This window comes from Scyliorhinus canicula, chromosome 17, assembly GCF_902713615.1.
Source record: "Scyliorhinus canicula chromosome 17, sScyCan1.1, whole genome shotgun sequence".
NCBI lineage: Eukaryota > Metazoa > Chordata > Chondrichthyes > Carcharhiniformes > Scyliorhinidae > Scyliorhinus > Scyliorhinus canicula.
In genome coordinates this window covers 62,854,163-62,872,413 of record NC_052162.1, presented here as the reverse complement: position 1 = coordinate 62,872,413, position 18,251 = coordinate 62,854,163, and the positions used below count along the sequence as shown (strand labels likewise).

Below are 18,251 nucleotides of genomic sequence, written 5' to 3'. Positions count from 1 at the left end.
GACCGAAGCCAGGAAACGAACCATGGACCCTGGTGCTGTGAAGCAACACTGCTAACCGTTGTGCTACCATGCCACCCACCATCCTTGCAACACCAGATACGCTCAGACTACAGGTCACCTACTGGAAACAAATGCAGTTTCAATTACAATTATGCTGAAATTGGATCCTAGTGAAACAGAAAGGGTTCCAAAAGAGTAACTACAGTTCTTTAGGTGTATCTTTAGAGGATTGCATTGTACCATTGCTGGCACAGTACTACAATAATCTGACAGGTTATAAACGGACCTAAATTACAATGAGCAGGATTATTGAATGTCAAACTGTTACTCTATCCAAGTTCCTCTCCACACCTGTTGTGCTGATAGCTGAATGGTGTACTAAAGTTGTGGAAATAAGAAAAGCTAAAATAATGTAAGTCTGCACCATCAATCTCAGCAGTAATTTGAACAAGGAAACATAACTAGTTTGTCCTTCCCAAATTAGTGTACAAATCTCCCAACGGCAATCAGTTAATTGAGCAAAAGCCAAGATTTGGGGCAACACGGTAGCATGGTGGTTAGCATAAATGCTTCACAGCTCCAGGATCCCAGGTTCGATTCCCGGCTGGGTCACTGTCTGTGCGGAGTCTGCACGTCCTCCCCGTGTGTGCGTGGGTTTCCTCCGGGTGCTCCGGTTTCCTCCCACAGTCCAAAGATGTGCGGGTTAGGTGGATTGGCTATGCTAAATTGCCCGTAGTGTCCTAAAAAAGTAAGGGGGGGGGGGTTGTTGGGTTACGGGTATAGGGTGGATACGTGGGTTTGAGTAGGGTGATCATTGTTCGGCACAACATTGAGGGCCGAAGGGCCTGTTCTGTGCTGTACTGTTCTATGTTCTATCAAAACTATGAAGTTTCTGCAGCACTCACAACAATCACTGGGGGGGAGAAAGAGAAATAATTGCTACATTCGATGAAATTATTCTTGCAAAGTATTCTTTATGACAGGCCCAGAGAGCACTAGGGTTCAACCTCTCCATTACTTATTTGGAGTTTATTAGAGATTGATCATTTTTTTTTTACTCAGCACTTTATAAACGTTAAACCAGATCGGTATGACTAGTTACTAATAGAGGCACTACAATGAAGCTCATTTGCACACAAAGTACCTCTTCAGACAAGGGGGCCTTGATCAACCAACTGACAATCATTGATCAGTTGTCAGTAGTTAAGATGACCCATTATAAAGCTAGTTTAAAATATTACCACCCCTTCACTGTTGACGAATCACGTTAGCTTCAACGAGGGAAGCCAAGTTTTTTTTTAAATTGGCCCCAATTAGACTTCCCCCACACAAAAGACCAAGAACAAAGTTGCCTGCAAATACTTGCACTAGTTCCGGACCGCAGTAAATTTAGACACGTTATCACCCACGATTATTATTATTGATGTTTTACGACAGGTTTTATTTCGCCTATCGGTTCGACGGACGAGCAAACCCGTCAATGCGTTTATAAATCATGGTTCAAAACTCAAACGTTTACAGGTCATCTCAGCTTCCCGATGTCGAGTGCACAGTCCATTCTCCGGTGTGGTGATGTTTACCCTGGCAAATACTAATAAAAAGCAGAATTACAGACAGGCGCTGTTTGCAAGGAGCCAGAAACCCAGGTTTGCCCTCCGCGGTGCCCCAAGGCTGGCCATAGTTTATCCAACTGGGGACGAGCGGCGGGGCCCGTGTGAGGAACCAGGGGTGAAGAACACCGAGCCTTACCCCGATATCCTCGATACTCCGAAGCGAGAAAGGCTCTTTTAAACAAAAGCAACAGCTTCTAACATGTTACCGTCAGCGACTCCTCTCCAAAGCGGGGCGGAGATAAACAAGCCGCTGAGCAGCCACGTACCCATCCCCCCCCGGCCTTCACTGCCCATGCGCAGCCCGCCCCCCCCCCCGGGGCTGTCACTCAGAGTCCCCTCCTTCACTGCCCATGCGCAGCCACCCCCCGCCCCCCGCCCCCCGCCCCCCGCCCGCGGCCCCCGGCCCCCGGCCCCCGGCCCGCGGCCCCCGGCCCCCGGCCCCCGACTCCCGGGGCTATCACTCAGAGTCCCCTCCTTCACTGCCCATGCGCAGCCAGCCCCGACTCCCCGGAGCTGTCACTCAGAGCCCCCTCTTTCACTGCCCATGCGCGGCCAGCCGCAGCCCCCTCCCCCGCGCCGACACCCCGGAGCTGTCACTCAGAGCCCACTCCTTCACTGCCCATGCGCGGCCAGCCACAGCCCCGCCCCGACCCCGGAGCTGTGACTCAGAGCCCCCTCCTTCACTGCCCATGCGCGGCCAGCCCCAGCCCCAGCCCCGCCTCGACCCCGGAGCTGTGACACAGAGCCCCCTCCTTCACTGCCCATGCGCGACCACCCCCCCTCCCAGCAGTCATACCCTGGGGCTACCAATAAACCCCGCCTCTGGCCGGTAATGGGGATGTGCTTAGCAGTCGCAAGAAAAGTGGCTTGTCTCTTGGAAACTTCTCGCTGTAGAATCCGCCAAAGTAGCACACATGAACCAACAGGTAGAAAATTTTAACTAGGTTTAGTCAACATACAATAAGTTTCCACCCCGGTCTCCCTCCTTGACATGCGATCAGGGCGGAAAGGCACGGTAGTACAGTGGTTAGCACTATTGCTTCCCAGCTCCACGGTCCCAGGTTCCGTTCCCTCTGTGTACGCGAACAGGCGCCCGAATGTGGCGACCTGGGCTTTTCACAGTAACTTCATTGCAATGTTAATGTAAGCAATAATGTGACAATAAAGATCATTATATACAAGTGAGGGGTGCCCCTTGTTAAGGTGAAGCAGCGCCACTATTGACTGGGAAGTTTATATTCTCATAGGGAATCGGATTGTTCTTATATTGTGACCTCTGTGGGGGCTATAACATTAAGTTCTTTTAACCCCAAAATTGGCCGCTATGCCAACAAGAAACGCCCCCCTCGGAAAACCACCACATACTTGAAAATATGCCTTTGAACTAACAAAAAGGTCAAAGAGAAAGACTAAGGGCAACAAGAGCCAGGAAAGAAAGGACAAGGCGACAGACACAAGGATCGAGGCAGAGCAAGATATGGCAGAGTCGCCGATACAAATGCCGGCTTACCCATGAATAGGGCAATGGATGAAGCTCCAAACACAGGAGCTCCGAAAAACCAAAGATGCCAGATAGGAAGGCAGTGCAGGTGTCCCCTGTGGTCATCTCCCTGCAAAACAGATATACCGCTTTGGATACTGTTGAGGGAGATGGCTCACCAGGGGAACGCAGCAGCAGCCAGGTTCATGACACCGTGGCTGGCTCTGCTGCGCAGCAGGGCAGGAAGAAAAATGGCAGGGCTATAGTGATAGGGGACTCGATCGTAAGGGGAATAGACAGGTGGTTCTGTGGACGCAATCGAGACTCCAGGATGGTATGTTGCCTCCCTGGTGCAAGGGTCAAGGATGTCTCGGAGCGGCTGCAGGGCATTCTGGGGGGGGGGGGGGGGGGGGGGAGGGTGAACAGCCAGCTGTCATGGTGCACATAGGCACCAACAATACAGGTAAAAAACGGGATGAGGTCCTACAAGCTGAATTCAGGGAGTTGGGAGTTAAACTAAAATGTAGGACCTCAAAGTTAGTAATCTCAGGATTGCTACCAGTGCCACGAGCTAGTCAGAGTAGGAATGTCAGGATAGGTAGGATGAATGCGTGGCTCGAGAGATGGTGCAAGATGGAGGGTTTCAAATTCCTGGGGCATTGGGACCGGTTCTGGGGGAGGTGTTTGCTAGAGCCTGTTGGGGAGGGTTTAAACTAATGTGGCAGGGGGATGGGAACCGATGCAGGAAGTTGGAAGGTAGTAAAACAGGGACAGAAGCAAAAGGAAGTAAGGGGGAAAGTGCAAGACAGAGAAGACATAGTCAAAAATCAAAAAGGGCGACAGTACAGTGACTGAGGGGAGCTCAGTGAATAGGCCCAGTAATACTAAAAGGAGTAAAACTGGAGATGTTAAGATTCAAAACAGAGGTAAAAAAACCCAACATAAGTGTACTTTACCTGAATGCTCGTAGTATTCAGAATAAAGTAAATGAGTTGATGGCGCAAATCATCGTGAATGACTATGATTTAGTGGCCATTACTGAAACATGGTTAAAGGATGGTCACTACTGTGTGTTAAATATCCGAAGGTATCAAACTATTCGGGCAATAGTTAGGGATGATATCGGTGCTATGGAGGATAAGGTTGAATCCATTTGGGTGGAAATCAGGAATAGTAAGGCAAAAAAGTCACTGATAGGAATAGTCTATCGGCCACCAAATAGTAACATTATGGTGGGGCAGGCAATAAACAAAGAGATAACTGATGCATGTAGAAATGGTACAGCAGTTATCATGGGAGATTTTAATCTACATGTCGATTGGTTTAACCAGGTCGGTCAAGGCAACCTTGAGGAGGCGTTTATAGAATGTATCCGCGATAGTTTCCTAGAACAGTATGTAATGGAATCTACGAGGGAACAAGCGGTCCTAGATCTTGTCCTGTGTAATGAAACAGGATTGATTCATGATCTCATAGTTAGGGATCCTCTCGGAAGGAGCGATCACAATATGGTGGAATTTAATATACAGATGGAGGGTGAGAAGGTAAAATCAAATACTAGTGTTTTGTGTTTAAACAAAGGAGATTACAATGGGATGAGAGAAGAACTAGCTAAGGTAGACTGGGAGCAAAGACTTTATGGTGGAACAGTTGAGGAACAGTGGAGAACCTCCCAAGCGATTTTTCACAGTGCTCAGCAAAGGTTTATACCCACAAAAAGGAAGGACGGTAGAAAGAGGGAAAATGGACCGTGGATATCTAAGGAAATAAGGGAGAGTATCAAATTGAAGGAAAGAGCATACAAAGTGGCAAAGATTGGTGGGAGACTAGAGGACTGGGAAATATTTAAGGGGCAACAGAAAGCTACTAAAAAAGCTATAAAGAAGAGTAAGATAGAGTATGAGAGTAAACTTGCTCAGAATATAAAATCAGACAGCAAAAGTTTTTACAACTATATAAAGCAAAAAAGAGTGGCTAAGGTAAATATTGGTCCTTTAGAGGATGAGAAGGGAGTTTTAATAATGGGAGATGAGGAAATGGCTGAGGAACTGAACAGGTTTTTTGGGTCGGTCTTCACAGTGGAAGACACAAATAACATATCAGCGACTGATAGAAATGACGCTATGACAGGTGAGGACCTTGAGAGGATTGTTATCACTAAGGAGATAGTGATGGGCAAGCTAATGGGGCTAAAGGTAGACAAGTCTCCTGGCCCTGATGGAATGCATCCCAGAGTGCTAAAAGAGATGGCTAGGGAAATTGCAGATGCACTAGTGATGATTTACCAAAATTCACTAGACTCTGGGGTGGTCCCGGTGAATTGGAAATTAGCAAACGTGACACCACTGTTTAAAAAAGGAGGTAGGCAGAGAGCTAGGCCAGTGAGCTTAACGTCAGTAGTAGGGAAGATGCTGGAATCTATCATCAAGGAAGAAATAGCGAGGCATCTGTATAGAAATTGTCCCATTGGGCAGACGCAGCATGGGTTCATAAAGGGCAGGTCGTGCCTAACTAATTTAGTTGAATTTTTTGAGGACATTACCAGTGCAGTAGATAACGGGGAGTCAATGGATGTGGTATATCTGGATTTCCAGAAAGTTTTTGACAAGGTGCCACACAAAAGGCTGCGGCATAAGATAAAGATGCATAGCATTAAGGGTAAAGTAGTAGCATGGATAGAGGATTGGTTAATTAATAGAAAGCAAAGAGTGGGGATTAATGGGTGCTTCTCTGGTTGGCAATCAGTAGCTAGTGGTGTCCCTCAGGGATCCGTGTTGGGCCCACAATTGTTCACAATCTACATAGATGATTTAGAGTTGGGGACCAAGGGCAATGTGTTCAAGTTTGCAGATGACACTAAGATGAGTGGTAAAGCGAAAAGTGCAGAGGATACTGGAAGTTTGCAGAGGGATTTGGATACGTTAAGTGAATGGGCTAGGGTCTGGCAGATGGAATACAATGTTGACAAATGTGAGGTTATCCATTTTGGTAGGAATAACAGCAAACGGGATTATTATTTAAACAATAAAATATTAAAGCATGCTGCTGTGCAGAGAGACCTGGGTGTGCTAGTGCATGAGTCATAGAAAGTTGGTTTACAGGTGCAACAGGTGATTAAGAAGGCAAATGGAATTTTGTCCTTCATTGCTAGAGGGATGGTGTTTAAGACTAGGGAGGTTATGCTGCAATTGTATAAGGTGTTAGTGAGGCCACACCTGGAGTATTGTGTTCAGTTTTGGTCTCCTTACTTGAGAAAGGACGTACTGGCACTGGAGGGTGTGCAGAGGCGATTCACGAGGTTAATCCCAGAGTTGAAGGGGTTGGATTACGAGGAGAGGTTGAGTAGACTGGGACTGTACTCGTTGGAATTTAGAAGGATGAGGGGGGATCTTATAGAAACATTTAAAATTATGAAGGGAATAGATAGGATAGATGCGGGCAGGCTGTTTCCACTGGCGGGTGAAAGCAGAACTAGGGGGCATAGCCTCAAAATAAGGGGAAGTAGATTTAGGACTGAGTTTAGGAGGAACTTCTTCACCCAAAGGGTTGTGAATCTATGGAATTCCTTGCCCAGTGAAGCAGTTGAGGCTCCTTCATTAAATGTTTTTAAGGTAAAGATAGATAGTTTTTTAAAGAAAAAAGGGATTAAGGGTTATGGTGTTCGGGCCGGAAAGTGGAGCTGAGTCCACAAAAGATCAGCCATGATCTCATTGAACCACCAACCAGGGTGACTCCCGGATTGCCTCGTTGGAAGCAGAGGTGGCAAGGTTTGTGATGGCCCAGGGAACACTCAAGTGGAAGGTGGAAGACCAAGAGAACAGGTCTCACCGCCAGAACCTCAGGAATGTGGGACAACTGGAGGGCATCGAGGGCAAGAACCCAACCCAGTAAAGGTGCATAAGGTGAACGGGGGTGAAAGTTTCCCCAAGCCCCGAGAAGTGGACAGATTGCTCCGGCAGAGACCCAAGGAAGGAGAACCACCGCAGGCAGTATCGCCAAGCTCCACTGGTTTCAGGACAAGGAGCGGATCCTGAGATGGGCCCGAAACATATGGTCTTACGTTTGGGAAGGGCACACAATCCCCGTATACCAGGACATTGGGGCCGAACTGGTCAAGCGCCAGGCAGGGTTTAATCGGGCCAAAATAGCTCTATTTAAGAGCAAGGTATGGTTTGGATGCTATACCCGGCCAAACTGTGGGTGACTTATCAAAACAAGGAACACTACTTCACCATGCTGGGAGAAGCGGAGGAGTTTGCAAGAACAGGCTGGGAAAGCCACAAAAGTAAAGGACACAAATGGACCATTGTCAATGATAAATTTACCTCTCTTTGGCGTGAATGCATGTCCGAGATGGGGGGGGGGGGGGGGGGGAAGAGGGCAGAAGGGTACCAAACAGGGATGGTGGGGGAGGAAAAGAACAGGTGGAGAATTGAGGAGTTGCACCTGGGGGCGGGGGGGGGGGGGGGGGGGCCACCATGCGGGCGAACATGCCAATGCAGAGAAGTAAGTGGAGAGGGGGGACAGCAGCACAGCTCCTTATAGGGAGGGTACGACTGGCAGAAGGGGGGGCACAACACTGAAAGGGGGGGGGAATCTGGGAGGGGGGATAAACCCACAGGGATACAGGGGGGGGGGGGGAGAATCAGGAGGTTAGACGGGCCCAAGGGTGGGATCGGGGAATAGGGGGAGGAGGGGAGGGTAGAATGCTGGTTGCAACAGATTGCACATCATGACGGCTTGAACAAATGAACGAACAACAGCCATCTTGGATGGCCCGAAACAAAGGGAAACCCCAGAGTGACAGACACATCCACACGGTGAATATGGCTGCGGCGGCCATCTTGAATGGCCCCCAAACGGAAACCCGGAGAGCAGGAACACATCCACATGGTAAGCATGGCTGACCCCGCAGGAGACGGGGGGAGGGTCAGAAACCCTCCATCAGAATAGTCACCTGGAACATCAAGGGACTTAACAGCACAGTGAGAAGATCCAGAAAGCTTACGGGGATGGGTCAAGGAACCGGGTGTGGAAAGGGTTAAGATGGAGGAGAGTTCCTTTATGGGGATGTCCCTCAGAGCACTGACCATGGTCGTATTCCCATCCTCCCCAGCCATATACTCAAAAAGCCCAGCGGTAGTGGCCACGCTGAGGACATGGAACCAACTATGGCACCACTTTGGTCTGACCGCGATGTCCATTATGGCCACCATCTGCAAAAAACATAGATTCATCCCTGCAACGATGGACGCCTCCTTCAAAGGGTGGAGACAGGACGAAGGGACACTGACGGGAGAGAACCGATACGTAGACAGCAGGGGACCTATATGTAGAGAGCAAAGTAGAGACTCTGGAGGAACTCACAGACAAGTTCCAACTCCCGAAAGGGATCGAGCTAAGATACAGACAAATCAGAAATTGAGACGCCAAGAGAGGAACACAGGAAAGTGGAGCCGGAAGGGACAAAGACAAGAGCGCAAGACAAGAACGGCGAGATGAAACCGCACTAGGCCGAACAAGTCCCCACCCTGGTATGGATCAGTGTCAGGGGACAACAAGGACCGGGCAGCAAAACTACATGGCAGTGGCGGCGATCACTGGCGGTTCGCAAACAAGGGCGCCATAACTGTACATTCTGTTAATATCCTTTAGTCATTTTTTGTTTGTTGTCATGTTGATATTATATGCTCTGTTTGTTATAAACTAAATTCTCAATGGCCCCTCACTATGGAGCTGTCAATCGTACCTCGTGCCCCCCCCCACTCCTCCACAGAGCTGGCAAGCAAATCCAGAACACGCCCACCCACCATTGGAGCTGTCATTCAAGACCTCAAGTGTGGCAGGAAAGGTTTTAGCTCAATATGAGTACACAAGCGATATTTCCACGTTACTTTATTTAAAATCCCCCCCCTTGCAAGTATTATCATAGGATCATAGAATGTACAGTGCAGAAGGAGGCCATTTGGCCCATTGAGTCTGCACTGGCCCTTCCAAAGTGAAGCCCACGTATCTACCCTAGCCCCTTAACCCAGTAACCCCACTTAACATTTTTTGGACACGAAGGGCAATTTAGCATGGCCAATCCACATAACCCGCACATCTTTGGACTGTGGGAGGAAACTGGAGAAAACCCACGCAGACACGGGGAGAATGTGCAGACTCCGCACAGACAGTGACCCAGCCGGGAATCGAACCCGCCCTGATGCTGTGAAGCAACTGTGCTAACCCCTATGCTACCGTGCTGCCCTGAATATCATGAATATTAACTGCAACTTGCATTTATGTATAAGTGTTTGAAATTGGTAAGGCATGTCTGTATAAATAACGGAGAAGATAGGGGAAACATCTGTACACATGTTTAGAAGGCGGGGGTAGTTGTGAGCAGGAATACTGTTTATGAAATGTCTCCAGTGTCAGGGTCCGGAGGGATGTCAGTGACAGATAAAAATGAGATAACAAGCTGGGGCGTTGGGCTGGAGCAGTTTTCAGCAGCTTGCCCGATGAGGCCTTTAGAGTGATTCCTAAATGAGGGAAATAATTTTTTAAAACATTCTAGCTAAAAATGCGCAATCCAATTAATTAAGCATCTGGAGTTTTCTGACCCCATGGGCAAAACTCCCAGAAACAACATTTGCCGGTAACTTTCAATTACAACTAAAGATGTACAATTGGAAATGTCTTCGTACATCCATTCAGTTGTTATTTTGAAAGAAGTTTTTCTTCTAAGCACTTGTTCACTTGGCTGTTGTTCACCTTGTTGACTCTCAGATCAGAAGTGGTTCAGTGAAATCAGTTACGACAATGTGGCAAAGCGGGAGGACGCGACGTAAAGTGGTCGCTATGGAAATGACGAAAGTGAAGCGCGTGACTGTGGCCTGCTGGTGATCCTGAAGCCTGAGGTCTGCGATTGGAAAGCGGACGCAGTGCAGGGAAACCCTGGGATATATCGGAGCATTCTGCAGGCGGGGGATGCCGAGCACAGCCATGAAGAAAAAGGTAAGAGTGCAGGCTTATTCTAGGGGGGGGGATGGGGGGTAGCGCAGCGGGGTTACCAGGGCAACAGGGGTTTATCCCCCTCCTCGCAGGAAGGGAGGAAGAGAGGAAGAGTGTAGAACTACCCTGCCCTGGGCCATCCCAAGCAGGGTTATTCCAAGAACCCCCTCCTCCCAACTCTGATTCCTCACCAAGGCCATTGCTGCACCAACATCGTCACCCCGACTCTACATCAGGCGTTGACTGCTCTTCTCCAGTCCTCCTTGGCATCGCCTCCATCCTACTGCCGTTGCAGAAGCTTGGAATCCTTGTCACCCCCTGTCTTTACCAAGCTTCATGTTTTTTTTTGTGTTGGCAGTTACACTTTATCCTAATTTCAAACGGTGTCATCTTTTTACCTTGCTGAGGGACCTGTAACCCGAAGACTCTGTGCTCCCCAATACTGATTGCTTCTTTGCTCACCTTGCTGCCCTCTAGAACTACCCCCTCTCCCCTCCAACAATGTGGTCCGTCTTCTCTTTTCCCCTGTTCATCTTGAGAGTTATATTCTCTGGGTGTCCTTAATGAATTGTGCTGGTAGCGGTGAAGCGAAATGGAAGAGCTCCTTTTTCCAATGTGTTTCAGCCATTTCCTATTGGTCATTGGTTAAAATATTTGAGTGAAGGAGCACTGACAGCAGACAATCTGTACACCATAAACTCCTACAAACAGCAATGTTGATAACCAGAAACATTTTTCTGTGATGTTGGTTGCAGTGTAACATTGACCAGAAAACTAGGGACAACATCCCTGGTCTTTGAAATAATATTTTACCTCCATCTGAGAGGGAAGATGAGGTCTTGACTTAACCTCTCATCTGAAAAATGGCACATTGGCTGCTGCATTGGACGAGATGTTTACCTAATCCCCTGGTGTGGGACTTGAACACCAAAGATGTGTACATGTTAGATGGATTGGCCACGATAAATTGTCCCTTGGTATCCAGGGATGTACAGGTTAGATTATGGGGGAGTGGAGCCTGGGTATGGTTGCTTTATCAGAGGGTCGGTGCAGACTCGATGGGTCAAATAGCCTCCACCTGCGCTGTAGGAAGTTCTACGGATCACCATATCAAGTAGTTGATCTGCATACATCTGGGATACTGTCATGTGAGAGTACCTTTTAAGAAATGGGTGTTTATCAGTGATGTCAGAGTGTCGGTGGAGCTGGGCTGTCTCTCAGCTTTTAGTTTGGCTTTGAGAAAAAGCTTGGTGTGACTGTTTTTTTTTGGTTTCGTTTTAGTGTTAGAGCTGAAGCCAGCCAAAGGTGTAATTTCGATCTCTGCAATCTAAAGACTATCTCTAGATCATTTGGTGAATTCAGAGTGATAATTACTTTCAGTAGAGAATTTAAACCTGATGTGCTTCAGTTAAAATGTTTTTTTGTCTTCTGGATGTTAAAAGGAAAGTTTAAGGATTAATTGTATTGTATTCGTTGGGAGGTGTATTTGAATTGTTGGTTGCTAAGATGTTCACTGTATGTTTTTAAAAAGGTTAACTGAGTTCATAGAATAAACATTGCTTTATTTATTAAAGAAAAACAATGTTAGATGTCTGCTGCACCACACCTGTAGTAGAGTGGGCCGTGTGCTCCCCGTACCACAATCTATTAAAAGTTGTGGATCAGGTGAACTCCATGATACTCTTTGGGGTTCTCTAAAACCTGGTCCATAACAATACCCTGTGCTTTCCATAAGTTCCAAGAGCTCCCATTAAAGACAATGTATGATACGGTTCTCTATCTTATTAACAATAATCGCTTATTGTCACAAGTAGGCTTCAATGAAATTACTGTGAAAAGCCCCTAGTAGCCACATTCCGGCGCCTGTTCGGGGAGGCCGGTATGGGAATTGAACCCGCGCTGCTGGCATTGTTCTGCATTACAGGCCAGCTGTTTAGTCCACTGTGCTAAACCAGCCCCTATTACATAGAGCACAGAAGCTGACCATTCAGCCCAGCCAGCATATGCTGCCATTTATGCTTCACTCAAGCCTTTCTCATTTTTCCTCCTCTAAAACAACTGTAACGCTATTTATTTTTCCCTCCCTATATTAATCAAACATTCCCTTAAATGCACCTATATTATTCCAATGAGCACAGTTGGCAGATTGCCAGCAAAATAGGAAAAAAGTGTTTGTAGATTTTGGGCTTCAAATGTTAAGGGAAAGTGGGGTGTGAGCAAAGACAGGAGAACCAGTTTTGTACGCATACAAATGAGAAGGAAGAATTAAGTAGGAGAGCAATCCTTTATGATTTTAAAAGCAGCTGACCCAAATGAAAACAAGAAGTTGAATTTTTCTATTATGCCCTTGGCTCCTCCTCCATAAGTGTGTTCTTCTATGAAAAGGATAAAGGGCCAATCCTGATTGCAATTGAAATGTGCTTAGTGTTTTATTGTTTCTTTGCATAACTAGTGTGGATTTTATCTTGTAAAAATGTGATGGAAGTATAGATGTTTTGTGATTGCTCCATAGCACTTTATACACGTTGTTGTAATGTCCCCTCACTTCCCTATAATTAACTTTAAAGATCGTCATGCCTATTAATAACTATATTCCTCCACTTAATCTTCTAGTCATTAGAAATTATTGTAATATTACTGTAAATGTCCATCAGATTCAAAACTTGTTCTGTAATAGTCGGCTACCATCAGATGTCTATCACCTTCCTGATTCTATGCTTGCTGGTGCCCATTGGTAAAGCTGTGAATTAGCTTATTGCAGGTATTTTATTAACTGTAGCAGCAGCAACATCTTTGTTCCAAGGAGCTCAAGAACAAAGAACTACAGCACAGGAACAGGCCCTTAGGCCCTCCAAGCCTGCACCAATCGATGCTTGTCTAAGCTAAAATCTTTTGCATTTCCAGGGTCCGGATCCCGCTATTCCCATCCTATTCATCTATTTGTCAAGATGCCTCTTAAACGCTGTTATCATATCTGCTTCCACCACCACCCCTGGCAGCGGGTTCCAGAAACTCTCCACCCTCTGTAAATCCTCTGACATATCCTCTAAACTTTTCCCCTTGCACCGTAAACCTATGTCTCCTAGTAATTGACTTTTCCACCCTGAGGAAATAAGCATCGTGACTATCCACTCGTGTCCATGCCACTCATAATTTTGTAAACCTCTATCCAGTCGCCGCTCAACCTCCATCGTTCCAGTGAAAACAATCCGAGTTTATGTAACCTCTTCTCATAGCTAATACCTTCTTTACCCTCTCCAAAACATCCACATCCTTCTGGTAGTATGGCGACCAGTGTTGTTTCCAATATTCCAAATGTGGCCCAACCAAAGTTCTATACAGCTGCAGCATGACTTGCCAAATTTTATACTCAATACCCCGACCAATGAAGGTAAGCATGCTGTGTGCCTTCTTGACTGCCTTATCCACCTGTGTTGCCAGTGGACCTGTATGCCCAGATCTATACGCCCAAATCTATCTGCCATCGATACTTTTTAAGGGTTCTGCCATTTACTCTTTAATTCCCACCTGTATTAGACCTTCCAAAATGTACTACCTCGCATTTCTCCAGAATAAACTCCATCTGTCATTTCTCCACCCAAGTCTTCAACTGATCTGTATCCTCTGACAATCTTCTTCACTATCTGCTACTCCACCAATCTTTGTGTCATCTGCAAACTTAATAATCAGACCAGCTGCATTTCCTCTAATCATAGGGGCTGGTTTAGCACAGGGCTAAATCTCTGGCTTTGAAAGCAGACCAAGGCAGGCCAGCAGGACGGTTCAATTCCCCAGCCTCCCTGAACAGGCGCGGAATGTGGCAACTGGGGGCTTTTCACAGTAACTTCATTTGAAGCCTACTTGTGACAATAAGTGATTTTCTTTTAATTTCATATACTACGAGCGACAAAGGTCCCAGACCGACCCCTGCAGAACACCATTACTTACGACCTTCCATTAAGAAAAGCACTCTTCTACTGCTATCCTCTATTTTCTATGATTGAACCAATTCTGTATCCATCTTGCCTGCTCACCTCTGATCCTGTGTGACTTCACCTTTTGTACCAGCCTTCCATGAGGGACCGTGTCAGGAGTATTCATATGAGATTTGATACGGCCTCAAAAGGCAATCCAAGGGCTGATGGCCAAAGACTTGGTCAAAGAGGTAGTTTTTAAGGATGGTCTTAAAGGAGGGAGGGATAGTTCAGAGCGGGACTTCCATTAAGAAGCAACATGAGACTAGTCCCCTTGACTGACTACTGTACAATTGCATGGCTTCTCTGATGCTCCACAATTTATTTTTGTTCATGGGATGTGGGCCTCATTAGCAAGGCCAACATTTATTTCTCATCCCCAGTTGCCCTTTAGAAGGTGGTGATGATCTGCTTACCTAAATTGCTGCAGTCCATTTGGGGTAGTTGCACCACAATACCATGAGAGAGACAGTCCCATGATTTTAGATCCAGCAACAGTGAGGGACTTGTGACATGTTTGCAACCATTTGGTGTGTGACTTGGAGGGGAACTTGCCTGTTGCCATTGTTCCTCTGGATGGTAAAGTTTGGAAGAGGCTGCTTTCAAGGAGGCCTTGGTGAGATGCTGCAGTGCACCTGAGGTGGAGAGAGTGACTGTTCTTTAATATATAAATTTAGAGTACCCAATTCATTTTTTCCAATTAAGGGGCAATTTAGCATGGCCAATGCATCTACCCTGCATATCGTTTGAGTTGTGGAGTGAAACCCATGCAGACACTGGCAGAATATGCAAACTCCACAAGGATAGTGACCCGGGTCCACGGTGCTGTGAGGCAGCAGTGCTAACCACTGCACCACCATGCAGCCCATTCCATCACATTCCTGTCCTGTGTCTTGCAAGAGCATATGGAAGCAGTTAAGAGAAGATTAATTAGGTTCATTTCTGTGATCTGGGCTTCGTGTAATGAGAAGATTTTTTGAGTTTAGAAGAATGAGAGGTGATCGATCTTGGCAGGGTAGATGCTGAGAGAATGTTTCCCCTTGTTAGGGAATCTACAACTAGGGGGCACAGTTTCAAAAGAAGGGGTCTCCCATTTGAGATGGAGGAGAGGAAGAAATATCTTCTGAGGGTAATTGGTGTTCTCTCCAAGCAAGCGGTGGAGATCATTGAACAGGTTCAAGCCTGAGATAGATTTTTGATTCAGAAGGAAGTCAAGGGTTATGGAGGAAGCTGGCAGGAAAGTGTAGTTAAGGTCATGAAAGCCACAAACAGGTCAACCATGATCTTATTGAGTGGCGTTGCAGGCTCGAGAGGCCGAATGGCATAGTCCTGTTCCATTTATAAGTTTTAGGCTGGCCAGGAGAACATTGGAATAGTAATGTTTAGAGGTCACCAGTGTATGGATGGCTGCTTCAGCAGTTCATGGGCTGAAGTTGGAAAAATTATAGAGGTGGACGTGGAAGGTCTTTGTGATGAACAGGATATGGGGTAGGAAGCACTGCTGATGGTTAAACCAGGATACCAAGTTGCAAGCAGTATGGTTCAGTCAGCGACAATGTTCAGAAGGGCTCATAGAGTTGGGCCGAGGGGTGCCGGTGGCAATGGGATGGCTGCTGTTGTGTATTCAGAGTGCTTTTTGGTGTTTCCTCACAAGCAGCCTTGTAGCTGAACATAGACACTTCAAGAGAACGGTTGCATGATGCCATCAGAGATATTAATCGGCCGTTTGAGTGGACAAAGGAGTAGTCTAACATCACAACTTGTAGTGTTAACATCTTCGAAATAAAGCTCCATGTTTTGTTTAAAACTCCCAAAGCCTGAAGACTTAATCTTGAATCAAAAACATATAACTGGCGGCAAGGTAGATGAACAGTGTTTGTAGATACCCAAGAAATAAAAAATAATTTATATCATGCTACATGAAAGCTAGCAACCGGAACCAAACAATGGTGGCAGCCGCTGGAGGAACTGAAAAATCTGAAGGAAACAACTTGGAGTGAAGCCTGCCACCTGCTGTTCCTGAAACAAACTCAGTAGCCCTGAGTGGCAAGTACCTTGCAACAGTAAATTTAGAGCTGGTTGCAAAACATGAGGGAAACAGGCTGAGCTCGGGTTGTGCCTTGTTTTGGAAAGAAAGGAAGCAAAGTATTAAAAATTTGTGGCGTGTTGCGCACTCACAGGTCCTTCCATAGAGAAAAATCATAGGCGCTTTTGGCACCTTGGGACCTTTTTGATGAGAATACAGAACGATGGAGCTCATATGCAGAACAAGCTAACAAGATAGCAGAAGTGCCAGTATTCCTGAGCAGTAGGTGTGTGTGTGTGTGTGCGTGCGTGTGTGTGGGGGGGGGGGGGGGGGGAGAGAGAAAGAATTTAACCTTCTTAGGAGTCTGGTACAACCGGAAAGAACAGGCACAAAGCATATGAAGACATAGTGGAATTTTGCAAGGCCGCTATTCACTGAAACCATTAGCCATCACAGAGAGGTTCAGGTAAATTGATTAAACCATTTGTAGTTAAAATTTGGCCATCGAACTCGATAAACACTGACAACACTGGTTCTTAAAATATCAATCTAAGAGGCCTTGCCCCCCATGAAAGACCGTCAAAGCTCATGAAGCTGCAGTTATTGACATCGAGATGGCTTTTTGGACCACAGTGATTGAATCACTTCCCAGGAGTCCGCCTTTGCTTCCATGGTCTAATTTAACAAAACTTTTCACAACTGAGCTGAATGACCAGGAGAATAGATCTTTTTTTTTAATATACCAAATTATTTTTTTCCAGTTAAAGGGCAATTTAGTGTGGCCAATCCACCTACCCTATACATCTTTTTGGTTGTGGGGGTGAGACCCCCACAGACAGGGGGAGAATGTGCAAACTCCACATGGACTGTGACCCGGGGCCATGATCGAACCTTGATCCTCGGTGCCATGATATGGCAGTGCTAACCACTGCGCCACCGTGTTGCCCCATCCGAAGATCTATTCCATAGGGCACTCGGTGGCACAGTGGTTAGCACTGCTGTTTCACAAGCCAGGGTCCCAGGTTCAGTTGCGGCCTTGGGTGACTGCGTGGAGTTTGCACGTTCTCTCCGTGTGTGTTTGGGTACCCTCCCGATGCTCTGGCTTCCTCCCACAGTCCAAAGATGTGCAGGTTAGGTAGATTGGCTATGCTACATTGCCCCTTAGTCTCCAGGGATGTGTAGGTTAAGTTATTGGGCTAGGGTGGGGAAGTGGACTTGGATGGAGTGCTCTTTTGTACTCTAAATTTATATTAAAATTTATCATTTGGCGCAATTTTAGTCATCGGCATGGCATTGCAAGTTGAATACATTTTTACACTCCAATTGGGAGTCTTCCTGCTAACAAAATGTGTTAGTTAATGAGAGTGGTATTCAGAGGGTTTTCTGCAGCTCATTGTTATTGTTTGCCATCGTTTCTTTTGCTTTGGGGTGTGGGTGAGATGGGTTTTAGTTTTGGTTTGCAGACCATGTCTGCTGATCTCTCTTTGTCGAGTCATTTGACTTGGTCCAGAGACCGTTTTGGTTGCTTTGTCTTAGCTCTGTCCTTTTTTAAGCAGCTCCCCTTTGCAATGGCTGAGGTTTTTAATTCATTTTTTAAAGGGATGTGGATGGGCCAGCTAGGCCAGCATTTGTTGTGCACCCTTAATTGCCCTTCAGAAGGTGATGAGCTGCCTCCTTGAATTGCTGCAATCCATGCAGTGTAGGTACACTCACTGTGCTGTTAGGGAGGGAGTTCCCGGGTTTTGACCCAGCGACAATGAAGAAACGGTGATATATTTCCAAGTCAGGATGGTGAGTGATGTGTGGGGGTGAGTCCAGGTGGTGGTGTTCCCATGTATCTGCTGCCCTTGTCCTTCTAGATGGTAGTAGTTGTTGGTTTGGAAGGTGCTGCCTAAGGGTCATTGCATCTTATAGTTGGTACACACTGTTGCTACTGTGAGTCGGTGATGGAGAGAATGAATGCTTGTGGCAGGGGTGCCAATAAAATGGACTGCTTTGTCCTGGATGGTGTTGAACGTCTTGTATCGCATCCAAGCAAGTGAGGTGAATTTCATCACACTCCTGACTTGTGCCTTGTAGGTAGTGGACAGGCTGAAGTCAGAAATCCTGACACATTTTGTTCCAAATTTATCCCTGCAACTGGCATGTGATGCATCACCTTT

The 18,251-nt window shown here is 46.6% G+C and overlaps 2 protein-coding genes across 5 annotated transcripts in view; one reads left to right on the top strand and one right to left on the bottom strand.

Moving 5' to 3' along the window:
* Positions 1 to 10,304, bottom strand: part of tmlhe (trimethyllysine hydroxylase, epsilon) — a 30,601-nt gene extending 20,297 nt beyond the window's left edge. Inside the window, exon 1 of one of the 4 annotated variants that reach the window (XM_038776164.1) lies at positions 10,281 to 10,304. In XM_038776164.1, the coding sequence (XP_038632092.1) occupies positions 10,281 to 10,289 (9 nt within the window). In that variant the 5' untranslated portion in view covers positions 10,290 to 10,304. Of the gene's footprint in view, positions 1 to 1,749; positions 1,904 to 10,280 lie in introns of those variants that run through there. The other 3 variants (XM_038776167.1, XM_038776166.1, XM_038776165.1) reach the window with 3 other exon arrangements.
* The window catches only part of rraga (Ras-related GTP binding A), a 28,702-nt gene continuing 20,335 nt past the window's right edge, over positions 9,885 to 18,251 (top strand). The window contains exon 1 of the mRNA XM_038776168.1: positions 9,885 to 10,092. Within this exon, the coding sequence (XP_038632096.1) occupies positions 10,066 to 10,092 (27 nt within the window). The 5' untranslated portion in view covers positions 9,885 to 10,065. The remainder of the gene's footprint in view (positions 10,093 to 18,251) is intronic.